At 36.8% G+C, this 15,347-nt stretch overlaps 1 protein-coding gene across 5 annotated transcripts in view; it reads right to left on the reverse strand.

The window, feature by feature from the left end:
* Positions 1–888: 888 nt before the first annotated feature.
* Pu (GTP cyclohydrolase punch) overlaps positions 889–15,347 on the reverse strand; it is a 23,874-nt gene continuing 9,415 nt past the window's right edge. For 3 of the 5 annotated variants that reach the window (XM_067086430.1, XM_067086429.1, XM_067086431.1), the window contains 5 exons: positions 10,294–10,503; positions 5,634–5,799; positions 3,189–3,220; positions 1,779–1,863; positions 889–1,459 (listed from right to left, as the gene is read on the reverse strand). In XM_067086430.1, coding sequence (XP_066942531.1) covers positions 1,336–1,459; positions 1,779–1,863; positions 3,189–3,220; positions 5,634–5,799; positions 10,294–10,503 — 617 coding nt within the window. In that variant the 3' untranslated portion in view covers positions 889–1,335. Of the gene's footprint in view, positions 1,460–1,778; positions 1,864–3,188; positions 3,221–5,633; positions 5,800–10,293; positions 10,522–15,347 lie in introns of all 5 variants that reach the window. The other 2 variants (XM_067086428.1, XM_067086427.1) reach the window with 1 other exon arrangement.

A 15,347-nucleotide genomic window follows, 5' to 3' on the forward strand; every position in this document is an offset into this window, starting at 1 on the left:
TGCTTTTATTTTTTACTCTTCTTCTTCCTCTGCTCCTTCTTCTTCCGCCCCTCTGGATTCAATGACATTACATGAAAACAAAATATCAACAGCCATCGACTGCAGTTTCTAGATTATATACTACGTCTACACAGGCAACTACAACAAAAACAAAACTAATTATTAAATAAATTGTTTAAATTTTCCAACTGAATATTTTTGTGTTTCAGAATGTATATATATATATATATATATATATATATATATATATATATATATATATATATATATATATATATATATATATTATATATATAATATATGTGTATGTATATGTATAATATATATATATATATATATATATATATATATATATATATATATATATATATATATATATATATATTGTGTAATGGCATCTTACTTTCTCGATTCCCCATGCATCTCTTTTACAGGTCTTGAACCCAAAGAGAGAACAAATATAGATACCCTACCCCCCGTAGTCCAGAAGGGATTAGGCTAACCTCAAGGGGTTCGAACCCTAATAAGGGTCTTTTCATTTGTTCTCCATCTGGATTCAAGGCCAACAAAAGGGGGATCTACTTATTAGATAAAACCAATTAAAATCCTCTAATCAGTGTCCTATATAATAGATCAAAACTACTTAAAGCTTCCGTTTCACACAAAGGAAAAACAATAAAAAAAAAAATACAAAAAAAAAAAAAAAAAAAGCAAAGCGAATACTAAAATCAACAAGAGATACTCTCGGAACAAACAGATACCAGGTGAAAAAAAGCATGATCGGAAAAACAAGAGAACAGTTCAGAATGGAATCTGAATAAATGGAATTTAATGATGAAAATCTACTTTTGATAAAGTGACTGATAACAACGTAACGACTAGGATTGCTTTTTCTTTTTTCGTTTGGTCTTTTTCCATGTTCTTTTCTTTTCTTGCGCGTCTCTTTCTCTCTTTTCGAACTAGACCTACCTCACTATTATCACTTTGTGTGTTCCGTTTCCAGTGTTAGATTTTTGCGCTAATCTTTCGAGGATATTGTTATCTCGGTGTAAGTGAATTTAGTTTATATGTATAATGAAATCCATCGCCAGATGATATTTTCTACGTCCAGTTCAAAACCAATCTCCGTAACGTCAACTGAAGCAAACTCTATCAAAAGAAAAACAACCGATTTTCAAAGCAAACTTTCCATCCTCTTGAAGAAAATTAGACGCTCTCTTCTTCTGATTCTTCTTCTTCTTCTTCCTCTTCTGTTCTCGTCTTCTTTTCCAGCCTGCAATCCTCTGACATCCTGAGCTCTCCGACACGCGTGAAAAGAGGCCTATGGAAGTAGGCCTACTTGACCAGCGTGAGGAACTCCTCCCTGGTCTTGGGGTCGTCTCTGAAGACGCCCAACATGGTGGAGGTGGTGGTCTTCGAGCTGACCTTCTGGACGCCGCGCATGACCATGCACATGTGTCTGCAATGAGAAGCGGACTTGTTAACGGACGCTAGACGAGTGCAGTGTGGAATGGGGTAAAACACAGAAAAATAACGGCGCAAAACACAAAATAACGATGGCACTGGCAGAGCTGACGAAGATTCTTAAAAGTACGTGGGTTACTAGCATTAGATTCATAGGTTGTATTACTATAATATGGTAAAAACGCTAAACGCAGTGCACTGTAAGTAATGAAAAGCATTTGGGTGAAATGACGAAGATTCCTAAAAGGACGAGGGTTAAGAGCATTAGACTCAAGCTACAACACAGTAAAATCGTCCAGATTACAAGTACTCACGTTCCCTCAACGACGACACCAACTCCGGTGGGCTGGATGGCTTCAACAAGGGCTAGGGCTATCTGCTTTGTCAGTCTTTCTTGCACTGGGGAAAAGAGAGGAGAGGTTTTCGATTAAGCTTTCTCTTTGGTAACCTTTTATGTGTGGCACTAAAGTTTAGATTTGTTTCCCCTGGTCCCTCTCTACATAGCTGTCTAACCTCTTGAATTCTGTGATGATCCAGTTGTCGACTTCTCTAGATCGACAGGCTAGTCCTAACTAAGTTCTGTGGTTAAACTGCTTTATAGCTGGTATACCATGAATTTAAAACCTAGTTTTGTAATTTTAAGCATTACATATCTCTCTCTGAGGTGTTTTATTGATAACTAACCGAGAGTCAAAGTCTAATTTGAGCCTAATTTCGTCTCCATTCATAACAAGTAAAAATTGCGCCGAAGTTTCTTCGGCGCAGTCGAGTTTTCTGTCCAGCGTATAATGCTGTATGAAACTCTCAGCCACGGCCCATGAGACTCTCAGCTGCAGTCCATGAAACTTTCGCCCACGGCCAGGCAGTGTCCTGTTGGCACCTATAGCAATGCCAGGCGCACGATCATGGCTAACTTTAACCTTAAATAAAATAAAAACTACTGAGGCTAATTTGGCATGTTTGATGATAGGAGGGTGGATGATCAATATACCAATCTCCAGCCCTCTGGCCTCAGTAGTTTTTAAGGTCTGAGGACGGACGGAACAAACAGCCATCTCAATAGTATTCTTTTACAGAAAACTAAAAAAGACTTCCCAGCCGTCAGTGAGCACATTTATAAACATTACGAATTAGGGGGTTATCAAACGTTAGTCATGAACCATCTATCGCTAATCAGTAAAGGCACCTTTCTATCAGATAATGAGCACAGGTAATCAACTTTCTATTACTAGTAATTATAAACTAATTTAATGATAACAGATTTTACCAGCTAGTTCTAATCACATTTCTGGAATTTGTAACGATGATACGAAGACATTCCCTTTAGGAAACGCTTCAGTGTAATTTAAATTTTAGTTCTTGAATGAATATAGAGTAATGATACTAACAGGAGATTAAGAGCCCAATATATATATATATATATATATATATATATATATATATATATATATATATATATATATATATATATATATATACATATATTGTGTATATATAATATATATAATATACGTATATACATAATACATACACAGTATATGTGTAATATATATATATATACATAATATATATATATATATATATATATATATATATATATATATATATATATATATATATATATATATATATATAGATAGAGAGAGAGAGAGAGAGAGAGAGAGAGAGAGAGAGAGAGAGAGAGAGAGAGAGAGAGACAGAGAATCAGATTCTTAATCTCTTACCTTGTAATCTACGGCTGAAGATCTCGACGATTCTGAAAAAATATATGTATATAAATATATATATATAAATATTCTTGGTCGTAAAATTAAAATGATGAGGACCAATTGCTTATATACGACACCGAGTACAAAGCAGAAAGTTCTCTCTAAACCATGTGGATAATTTATGGAAAGTTTATTCGTTTTTATACCAATGTACCCAGTACCACCATTTTTAGTCAGTTTGCAAAAGAGCATCGACATTGTAAACGTCTACTTCTTCTTCTTCTTCTTTTAATGTGTTTGTTTTTCCCATTTGTATAGGGTAAGCACGATGCCTTCTTTTGAAGGACTTTGATTTGGCTTTGGGTTGGACTGTAGTCTCGATTGGCTGCCCTGCCTGTCAACGCTTAGACCCCAGTTGTAAAGGTAATGACTGGTAAATGCCGGTGACATTTGAATTTGACTGTACACACGCACACGCACACACACACACATATATATATATATACATACATACACACACACACACACACACACATATATATATATATATATATATATATATATATATATATATATATATATATATATATATATATATACACGTATATACATTTATGTGTTTTCATGTGTATGCGTGTACCCTATACCCACCATACACGTATTATCTAAGAAAGGAAATTAGCGTTAAGAAAAAACAAAGAGAAAGATCCAGCTATGCCCAGGCAGAGAGGAGAAGAGCCCCGCGGGCAGGTACAAGTTGAAGCGGAGAAGTTGTTCAGGGGATGTTCAAGGTGAACAGGTGCCAGCGATAACTTCTGCATCTCGCGAGAGTCGATTTCCTAGTGTCTCCTTGGCGATGGCGTTGTGGTGTAACCCGCTGTTCCTTAACCCCCTTAGTCCCGCGGGTCAGGCCAGCAGCGGGGAAAACCGAAGTTAAAAGAAGGAATGAAAGAATATAGAGCAGAGAAGATTAGATTTTAATCTCGGAGGAAGAGACAGAGAAGCCTCTTATAGTGTGGGAAGAGACGACTCATTCTGCTGTGACTGTAATGCTATCAGCACTAGGACTTGTTTTCATTGGAATGCTAAGTCAGTAGGATCTACGTTTTCACTGAAATGCTAAAACAGTCAGGACTTGTGTTTCCACTGTAACGCTAAGTCAGTAGTATTCCTGTTTTCACTGGATTGCTAAGCCAGTAGGATTCGCCATGTAGCGGCCACCACTGGCCCAGACCCTTAAAAATGCAAGTAAAAGGAAACAGAATATGACCAGATACTGATTCATCTGGTTCTGGATGGCCGTATTTGAACAAATGCTGAATCATCACGCTCAGAAGTCGAATGATTCTTATCTTCATCCATATTCCCCCAGTCACAACACAAGGTATAATATCTTGGGTACAAATCTGTATTTGATAATGACCTTCGGTAGAATGTTTTCATTCCCATCTTATCACAGTCTCCTTGACTATTCTGGTGTCATACGCGAGGTTTATTCTTACAAAGCATGATCAGGCACTTTTGGGATTAAGGACTGAGTGGACCTCAAACTATGACGTAAGATTAATTTGCAAAATTCAAAATAGACAAGAAAATTGCATGTGAGTTGGGGCAATCAGCTTGATTTGTAAACTGTACATGCATGAACGGAACCTTTAATCTTTATATACTTATAAATAACACACTGCGAAATTTTATATACGTGCCATCATTTTCATCTGTATACCTTTATGCAAATTTGTCAGTTTTGATGCAAAAATGCGTATACAGACAGTACCTAAAGCATACAATAACCATGCTGATCGTATAATTGACATGGATACACTCTGCACATATATAACGTACATACAACCAGTTACACATTAGGAAACACCATTGTTTATTATTATTATTATTATTATTATTATTATTATTATTATTATTATTATTATTATTATTATTATTCACAATGAGCAAATTACCACATAAACAAAATGGAAGTCACTAAATTGACGTCCAGCAAATAAATAAACATATACCCTAATAACTGGCAAAAAAAAAAAAAAAAAATAAGAGAATGGTGCATACCGCCTGTAGACACTGCACAAAGCAAAAGATTTACGAGTGTTAGGTTACAAAAACACTGGTAGAAACACTGTCCTCCAGCTTTAGAGTAAAGGGAATAATATTTGGCATCAGACAATGAAAGATAAACATACATACACACATGCATACATACATACACTTAAAAGACAGTGTGGCTGGGATTAACCACTGGTATCGGACAACGTAACAACCTGGTACCTAAAGGAAGACAAACTGACATACATACACACATGCATACATACGAGTACATACATGAAACGTATAAATATGCAAGGCAAAACACATCAATCGCACGTAAAATATTTACGCAAAATGCATAAACACAGAGGGTTAAAAACAAAAAAGTTAGTTGCGCTTACGTCAGAGGTTACATACCTGGCCACTTTGGAGAGCCCGAGAACCTTCTTATTTGGCAGGTAGCCGACGGAGACCTTGCCCCAGAAGGGCACCAGGTGGTGCTCGCAGACGGAGAACATCTCGATGTCTTTGACGATCACCAGGTCGTCGTGGTCCTCGTCGAAAATGGCTCCGTTCATGACGTCTGAGGGGAGAGAGAAAGCGGTCCTTTGGTGAACATTATTATTATTATTATTATTATTATTATTATTATTATTATTATTATTATTATTATTATTATTCAGTAGATGAAAGCTATTCATATGGAACAAGCCCACAAGGGCCACTGACTTGAAATTCAAGCTTCCAAAGAATATGGGAATATATTGGGAATATATTCTGTCATGCCAGTTACAAATCTTCGGGCAATGTATTGCCTTGTGATAAGTGAATCGTCGAGAAATGTATTTTCATAAGGTCTGTTAATTTCTGGGTTGTGTATTCAGTCATATGATCTATGACTCTGTGGGTAATATATTATCACACGATCTGTGTCATCGATTCTGTGAACCTTCAGGAAATATATTGTCATTATGATATACGAATCTATGGGAAATATATTATAATATGAGCTTGAATTAATAGAGAAATATATTCAGTCATACGATCTGTGAATCGTCCGAAAATATATTCAATCATAGGACCTGCGACTCTTTGGGAAATATATTTATTCATACGGCCTGTGAATCGCCGGGAAATACATTCAGTCATACGATTTATGAATCCATTCATTCAAAAAAATGTGGAATTATACAAGCAAAATCGATGTTTCCTAACGAAACGGCGAAATTCCTTTTGAATGAGCATATAACTACTTTAATTAAAATCATACATATGTTTATTAATAATACCTGCGGGGGAGAAATGTACAATCTTATTAAAATGGAGCATAATATTTTTAGATAAAAAAAGCCATTTTCATTACTAACAGGTGATATACTAATTAAAGACGATTTCCAAGCAGAGAGAGAGAGAGAGAGAGAGAGAGAGAGAGAGAGAGAGAGAGAGAGAGAGAGAGAGAGAGAGAGAAGAATCTGTGCCTCCACTTTCCTGGTCCTGAATCACTCACTTAACATTCCAGTCAAGGAAAATCCGCTAGTGGGAGTTGGAGGTGGAGGTGGATGTCGGGGGGGAGGAAGAGGAAGAGGAAGAGGAAGAGGAGGAGGAAGGCGGATGAGGTGGGAGGGGGATGGGAAGGAGAGGGTTTTACGAGTAATGAGTTCCGTCGATTCCCATTCCCATTCCAAGGAGAGATTTTCTGACACATTCCGCTGAGTGGTAGGAGTATGGAGCATTTTTGTCAGCGGATTCCTTCGATTTATTTTCTTGAACTTTCTCTGTCCGTCTGTTTATTTTTCCGTCTTTCTTTTTCTGATTCCTTTTATTGCTTCTCTTTCGGTGGGTTTCTTTTCAGTGTGTTTTGCTAATTCTTTTTTCCTCTGTCTCGATCTTTTTCTTACGATCTTTTAATCCCAGTAAGTTCCCCCTTTTATTTTCGTTGCCCCCTACCTTTCTACTTCTCTTTGTAGCTTTACGCGGTTTATTCCGTCAACTATCTCTCTCTCTCTCTCTCTCTCTCTCTCTCCTCTCTCTATATATATCTCCCTCTATATATATATATATCTATATATATATATAATATTTAAACCTAGTGATTTTTGAAAACATTATCAACAGCAAATACAGTACGGAAGATTTCTCGGACAAAAGCTGTTTCTCTGGCAAACACAGCATTTCTCTCTTTCTCTCTCTCTCTCTCTCTCTCTCTCTCTCTCTCTCTCATTTGTAATACTGATAGTACAAATACTGGCCAGCCAACCACTGCAAGAATTTGGACACAGATCCATTATTTTCATAAAAACTAGATGACAGTTTCACACAACAGCTCTTGATCTGATAATCGATATGGATTTTCAGTGATAAGTCTCTTGTTGCCATACTAACTTTTTTTCAGTTTGTTTGCGCTTGGTGCTTTTCTTATAATCTTCGGATCTCTCCTAGATAGTGACCCCCAAGGGTTTTCGGGTGTCGTTATCTAGGACTAATATTTCTTGGGGGTCATTATCTTTGTGATATCTACAGTCTTTTGTTTATGTTTTTACGGTCATCCCCAACGGGCTTGTACTAAACACGCGGTTTTTTTTATGTACCCAAATAGATCAGCTGGTTTTCTATTGTTTGTACAAATATTACATTTATCTCAGTTTAGTAAGCAAGTAAATAAATGGCATTCTTGTATTTACAACGAATATCTTGGCTAATCAGCTCTTTCATATCTAACATACAATTTTAAACAGAGAGTAAATTTACGAAAAATAATTAGCAGTTACATATAATTTAAAGTATACCTCTGAGTGACCTGGACTTTTGTAAGGTATTAATTTTTCTCGCCTTCCGCACCTGTCTCATGAATACTAATCGATTTCCTTCTGATTATCCCTTTTTTTAAACACCACAAATTATCATTCAAATTATTACAAGTTTCTCATTCGGTTTCCCTTGGAATATTACCCATTAAAAATTCTCACCTTCAAATAGCAGGTGTTGAGCTGAGAGCTAGATAGGAAGACCATGTTTAATACCAGAGAGAGAGAGAGAGAGAGAGAGGAAACGTTTATCGTTCCAAAGGACGTTCTTTTTTTTTTTTAGTCTGAAAGATATAATTTACAGTTTATGAAGGATTTTTCCTCTCTTCCTGTCTTTTTTAAGTATGCCTCTTATTGTTTTTTATCACTTTATAAGACTCCTTCTTACATACGTGTGGTGTGGAAAAGAAGCTTCATTTGTATCCTCTCTCTTTCTCTCTCTCTCTAAATATCTCTCTAAATATATATATATATATATATATATATATATATATATATATATATATATATATATATGTATGTATGTATGTATGTATGTATGTATGTATGTATAATGTATAACTAAATTGAATCTTTGTTTATCGTTGAAATGTGAAATTTAAAAACTCGCTCTTTCTCTCTCTCGAGAGAGAGATCGGATTTGAAAATTAACATTTTAAGGATAAATTTAGTTATCACGAGAGAGAGAGAGAGAGAGAGAGAGAGAGAGAGAGAGAGAGAGAGAGAGAGAGAGAGAGAGAGAGAATCTCCAACATCCTTACGTTGAATATGAAAGACGGCATAAATGTTTTTTGAGCAGTGTATGGTTTTAGGAAACCATTTTACCCTGAATATGGGAATTAGTTTGCAAAAAAATAATCAGTCTATAATTATAGTTCTGTGGTACCTGAATCTAATTTTGAAGTGGCGAATTAGAACCTGTCAGACTGTATTTTTGAAATGAATTGGAAATTACCAGACTTAAATTTTGAAATGAGTAAGAAATGACCAGACTTAAATTTTGAAATTAATTAGAAATTACCAGACTGTAATTTTGAAATGAATTAAAACCTATCGGACTTTAATTCTGAAATGAATTAGAAACTACCAGACTGTAATTTTGAGATGAGTTAGAACCTTTTAAGAAACAGAAAGTGTGAGATCCACGAGGCCAGCTGAGTCAAACTGGTGGTTATTCCTCATTACCTGACTATAGGTTTGGTTGTGTCATTGAAATCAATGACACGAAATAAACCAATAGAATGAGGAAGAGTGAGGATACATGCTCGAGTACTGTATCCACCACAAGAATGTCAATCTCACTAAATTCAATGGCAAGTGAAACTGAAGGATATTGAAGAAAATGAACTAGACCGAACGAGAAAGGACACATTCTCACTTGACGTAGCCCAGCCCTCAGGCAAAACAGACTCGGGAAGTTCTTCTGCTTCAGTAAGGCGTTTCACTGATCTCTTATACACTTTATCCAAAGTGTACATGTGCGTTTTATTTTCACGCAGTGCCCTTTTCTGACCCAGGCCCGAATGAAACAAGTGTTGAATAAGACAGATGCTGTAGATGAAGAGTTTAGACGGCAAGAGTGAAACACTTCCCACAAAGGAACTCGACGACAGCTCTCAGAGAATGGAAAGTTGTGCAAAACACTAGAACACAGGAACTTTTTTGTTCCTGGGTTCCAATGTCTTTCACAACTTTCCATTCTCTGGGAACTGTTGCCAAGTTTCCTTTGTGGGATGCTTTGTGGGATGTCTTCCATTCTTACCTTCTAGCACTCTTCATCTTCAGCACTCGTCTAATTCAACACTTGTTTTATTCGGGCCTGGGTCAAGAAAGGGCACTACGTAAAAATAAAACGCGCATTTACACTATTTAAAATTGGTAAGTGACCGATGAAATGCCCTTACTGAAGTGGAAGTATTTCCTGAGTGTTTTTCCTCAGGGGTAACTCAAGTGAGAGTCTGTCCTTCCTCGTTCGGTCAAGTTCATTTCCAAAGCTTTGGCAGTTAAATGAGCCACGATAGTCCACGTACAGCTATATTCCATTGAGCTGCAACAGTGCGCGTAAAGCTTGATTTTAACTGTAACATGACAGACCGACTATTATGCCTTGATTGAGAAATGTGAAGTTAGTTAAGATATCTTCAACCAAGAAATGAGAAACAGACATGAAAACGTTCTAACAGCAGCTACGATAGTAGTACTAATGGATACACTGCTAATGCCGACAGTACTATAGACACGTTCCTACTGCTACCACAAATGCTATTACGAACCTTCAATGGTCTGGTCGTATCCTTTGGTGAAGTATAGCATGGCCTTGGCAGCTCTCTCGGGCGTCTTCAGGAGACCTTCTCTCTCCGGGTCTTCACCCAGGTCCTTCAACAGGGACCTGTAACTCGCCGCCAGGTTGGGAATCATGTCTTCTCGAGTGGGAGGTTTATGGTCCAGTTCCAGGTCGAAGTGGAAGGGGCATTTCTCGTGTCCTGGAAAGGAAGAAGATTCTGTATTTTATTATAAAATAAAGTGTCTTTTTCATAAATCTCGATATGTTATTTTAAGCTTCATTTATTTATATTCACATTGCATTTATATTTGTATTTGAGCTCTGTTTCACTATGCTTTTTGTCTGAGGAAATTTAAAAAGTTTAAAGTGTCTAGGCAAAGTCACTTAATTTTCTTTCGTTCTTCTTCATTCTTATTTAACTATGTCCTCCTTCGTTGCTGTGTAAATAGTATCTGTTTATCGATCTGTCTTCACACACACACACACACACACACACACACACACACACACACACACACACACACACACACACATATATATATATATATATATATATATATATATATATATATATATATATATATGTTACAGTCAACACGCGTAATCAGTCATTACGCATAATGACTGAAATTTCAGTCATCACGCGTAATGCACTTAGGGACATTTGATCCCCGCAGGAACTAGTACTAAACACGGCGAAATACATTTGACCCGCCAGGGACTAGTATTAAAACCCGGCGAAACAGTGTAGGTGACTCACTGTTTCGCCGTGTTTAGTACTAGCTCCTGGGGATCAAATGTCCCCTAAGTGCATTACGCGTGATGACTGAAATTTCAGTCATGGCTGACTACGCATGTTGACTGTAACATATATATATATATATATATATATATATATATATATATATATATATATATATATATATATATATATAATGCTGAATTTTTTCTCATATGTTACGAATTAATGGCCTAACAGGCTTGCTCTATTTGCATGGACGGATTTACGGAACATTTGATTGAAGAATACCCTTGGAAAGATACTTTTATGATTACCTTTACGGTGAGGAGAGAGAGAGAGAGAGAGAGAGAGAGAGAGAGAGAGAGAGAGAGAGAGAGAGAGTGATAATCATACAATCAATTCCTTATGTAAACAGTGGTTTTAAAAGACTTGCGCATAGGGAGATAAACAACACTGAGAAAAAACAAAAACAAAGAAACCCGAAAATTGAACCGGAAAGCAGACGCGCAACGTATCCATGACGTCAAATCTAGGAAGTGCGCAACTGACATTTCACAGAACGACCTGATTAACCCTTCCAGAAGTTGATTTGTTCAGAGGCTTATTAATGGGATTTTAACAACACCTGACGTGTCCGCAATCTTTCTTGAGATTCTTTCAATAGTCTTTGGTGCAATTCTTTCAATAGATGACTTGTCTATAGTCAAGTAAGTCTTTCAGCGGCTGAAATGATAATAGTCTTAAATACGAATCTTTCGATATCTGACTTTATTGTAGCCTCGAGTAAAATCTTTCAGTAACTGACTTGTCCGTAGTCTCAAGTAAAATCTGTTCAGAAGGTAACTCATAAAGCAGCCTAATTTAAGGTGATAACTGCAGCTGACTTAAGAATAACCATTTTCAAACGCCAAACACTTCCCTTTTCCCTTGACATCATCGTCTTAAGTTTCCCCCTTTCTATCTCAATCGGTGCAAAGTCCAACAGTTAAAAAATCTACTTAATATTCGGCCGAAAAAATTGATCTTTCGCGTACCAGGCCCGAAGCCAGTGTCACACTGACAGAGTTGATCAGTATTGCCAACTCACGGGCATCCTAGGCCGAGGCAAACTGATTATCTCCAAAACTATCAGGTTTGTTATCAAGTAGTGTTATTAAGCTCTCAAAAGCCAATTGTACCACTTGTCGGTTTATAGATAGCACCGAGACAAGTAATACATAATTTTTACAGACTTAGATAGCTTAAAATGTTACATCTAATTTGATATGCAAATAGAATGCTAAGTGTATTTGAATATCGCTTAATCTTCCATGCGGAAGATGATTAATTTTAGACGTAGAATCCAAGAGAGAGAGAGATGAATTAACCGGATTCTACAACATTAATACTTGTTGCCTAAAACTTAGACTCATGCTTGCTGTAAAATATACAAATGTACATAAGCAAACCACAAGTATCGAGTATTCGGCTAGTATCACTAAACGCCTCGGAAACTCATCAAGAATATGAAGAAATCTTAAGTGTCTAAAATTACATTTATATACTTTTATAATCAAATAAAATATCAAGAACTCAACGGAAATGAAAACCGATGCATGACGAATGCTTTCGGATGTGTAGATTCTGAACCAAACCGGTTACCGTGGTTAACAGCTTGCTTCAGTCGCACGGCCCGCTGTTGCATCAACTGTTTTCTAGGAACTAGAAGAGAACAGGAAAGGTAAAGGTTAATTGGCAACCATTACCACTAAATGAACCCCTTTTAAAATCCAAGATGACAAAGCAAATTTCGTCACCATCGGAAATAAGAAATATAAACACAGTTCTGGGAGATAAATGACATTCTTGCCTCACATTCTGTTCTATGTTAGGTAACTCCACAGGAGCCAGCAAAAAGCGGTCAGGTGGCATGGCGCAGTAGTCAGTCCTACGTAGGATATCTCGTCAACATTGTCCACCGTTTCAGCTTCAGCATTCATTTCCACCCTTTTCCCGTTTATCCAATAACTTTCAAACTATGGTACATACATTTGTTCGGGATTTATTATCGTTTCAAGTCAACTTAAAGAGAAGTAGCCTCTCTAAACCGATAGAGCCAACCCGAGGATGTGAAAGGAGAGGTGAAAAACTGGAATAAAGTAAAGCGGAAGACGTTAGACAGTTAAAAAGTAAATGTCAGAGAGCACTGCAGCTTAGGCACCAAGACGACGCTGCCAGGGCAGAGCCTTCGGCATCATTTACAGTGTGCCACCCAAGGCATGGTATAAGTGGAATATACCGTCGATGTTTGTGAATCTCATACAGATGATACTACAGCGTAGCATTGGACTGTAGTTCTGCTTAGCTCGGGTTCGATTAACATTTATTTCTTATTCGGTGTTCAACATTGGTCTCTTTTTTTTCAATCTACATTCATTGTGGGAATCTGACCATTTCATACCAATACCTTTTTTACTCGCCGATAAAAGACACCGTTGACGGGCCCTATCCTAATGTTGCCTACAATAAATTCGGCAGGAGGCATACAGTTATTGTACATCCAAATAACTAAATAGAAACGTAATGTCACTTTTCAGAGAGAGAGAGAGAGAGAGAGAGAGAGAGAGAGAGAGAGAGAGAGAGAGATGCTAGTTGAACGTAATGATACTACTGTAGATAGAGCGAAGGTCGCCCATTTACAAGTCAACATACTTGTTTTTCAAGATTTCAGGAAGAAGCAGCGTATTTTAAAGGCCTGCTTTTCACAACTAAATTACCACAGTTTTCGCAAACGGGTAATTTTATTGGGTAACTTTTCAATGACCATGAGATTTTTATCCAAAGGCTATTTTAATAGGCCAACCCCCCACCCCCGCCATTTTATTTTGGCAGATGAAAAATAAGTTTGCAAATGTCATTTGATTGAGCCCGTCTTCTATTAGAATACTATAAGTATATAAACGTCTGTCAAAATATAATGCTGTTGGGACTGATTTGAATAAGGAAAATGTTATAAGGCTGTTGAAAGGGAAACTTTCCAGCCATAATTACAATAATATCGCAAGAGATAATTTCCGTGTGTCCCCTTTTAACTAGAGAAATGTCAGTTTACCGAGAGGTAATTCTATGAGGTTCCATTTTAACAAATGAATATAAATTGCATCAAAAGATACCGATTTAATTTGTATGTCTGACAGATTGCCATGATTATTATTATTATTATTATTATTATTATTATTATTATTATTATTATTATTTCAGTACATGAAACCTATTCACATGGAACAAGCACACAGGGACCATTGACTTGAAGTTCAACCTCCCACCGCAGACCCCACACTGCAGCAGTAACCGACTATGATATAGAGCCAGTGATTTTCCATCGCCCTGGGGGAGACGCGAACCCGCGACATCTGAATGGCATGCCACGACACTAACCACTATACCAGCGGAGACTATTGATTGATTGCTTTGCAATTCAACGGTGTTTCGTTGCTATGAGGCTCGCAGGAAGCAACTCAGGCTAACAATGACGAGTCACAGTGACTCATGAATCTCACGCCAGAATAATCTGAATGATTCAGAAAAGGAAAAACTCGATGATTCACAATAAAATAAAATGTATGATTCAGGACTGAGGACAATCGACTTCTAAAGTAACCTATAAAGATAAAATCCGAGTGGATCTTTCTTGTTTGCCCGCCCCAGGCGTGGGCGGGGTCGGTAGGGGATCGGGAGGGTAGGGGAGACATGACATGTCCGCCCTCCTCCTGCAAACCTGTTTGTCCGCCCCGGGTGAGGACGAGGTAGGTAGGTTAAAGTTAAGTATACTTAGGTAAGGGATTGGGAAGGTAGGGAAGACATGACAGGCAGCTCCAGGTCCCAGCGCAGCGTAGCGCGTGCGCGCCATCAAGCTCGTAATAATAATAATAATAATAATAATAATAATAATAATAATAATAATAATAATAATAATAATAATAATAATAATTTTCTGCTCAGCAATAACAGATATAACAATAAGAATGTTTGAGGGATTTAAATACGCTTTTCCTATGTTTATTATTATTATATTATTACTTTGCTTTTATTTGGCTATATTGTGAACGATGACCAGGAATTTATTTTTGTCCTGTCATTATCAATACTATTATTCAACATGCTTATTATTAATATTATTATTATTATTATTATTATTATTATTATTATTATTATTATTATTATTAATTTGCTTTTATTTGGATTAGTATTGAACGTTAAACTGGATTGGAATTAAGGTGTCATATTATTATTATCATCAATATTATTTTTCAACACGCTTA

The sequence above is a fragment of the Macrobrachium rosenbergii genome, chromosome 42, assembly GCF_040412425.1.
Source record: "Macrobrachium rosenbergii isolate ZJJX-2024 chromosome 42, ASM4041242v1, whole genome shotgun sequence".
Taxonomy (NCBI): Eukaryota; Metazoa; Arthropoda; class Malacostraca; order Decapoda; family Palaemonidae; genus Macrobrachium; species Macrobrachium rosenbergii.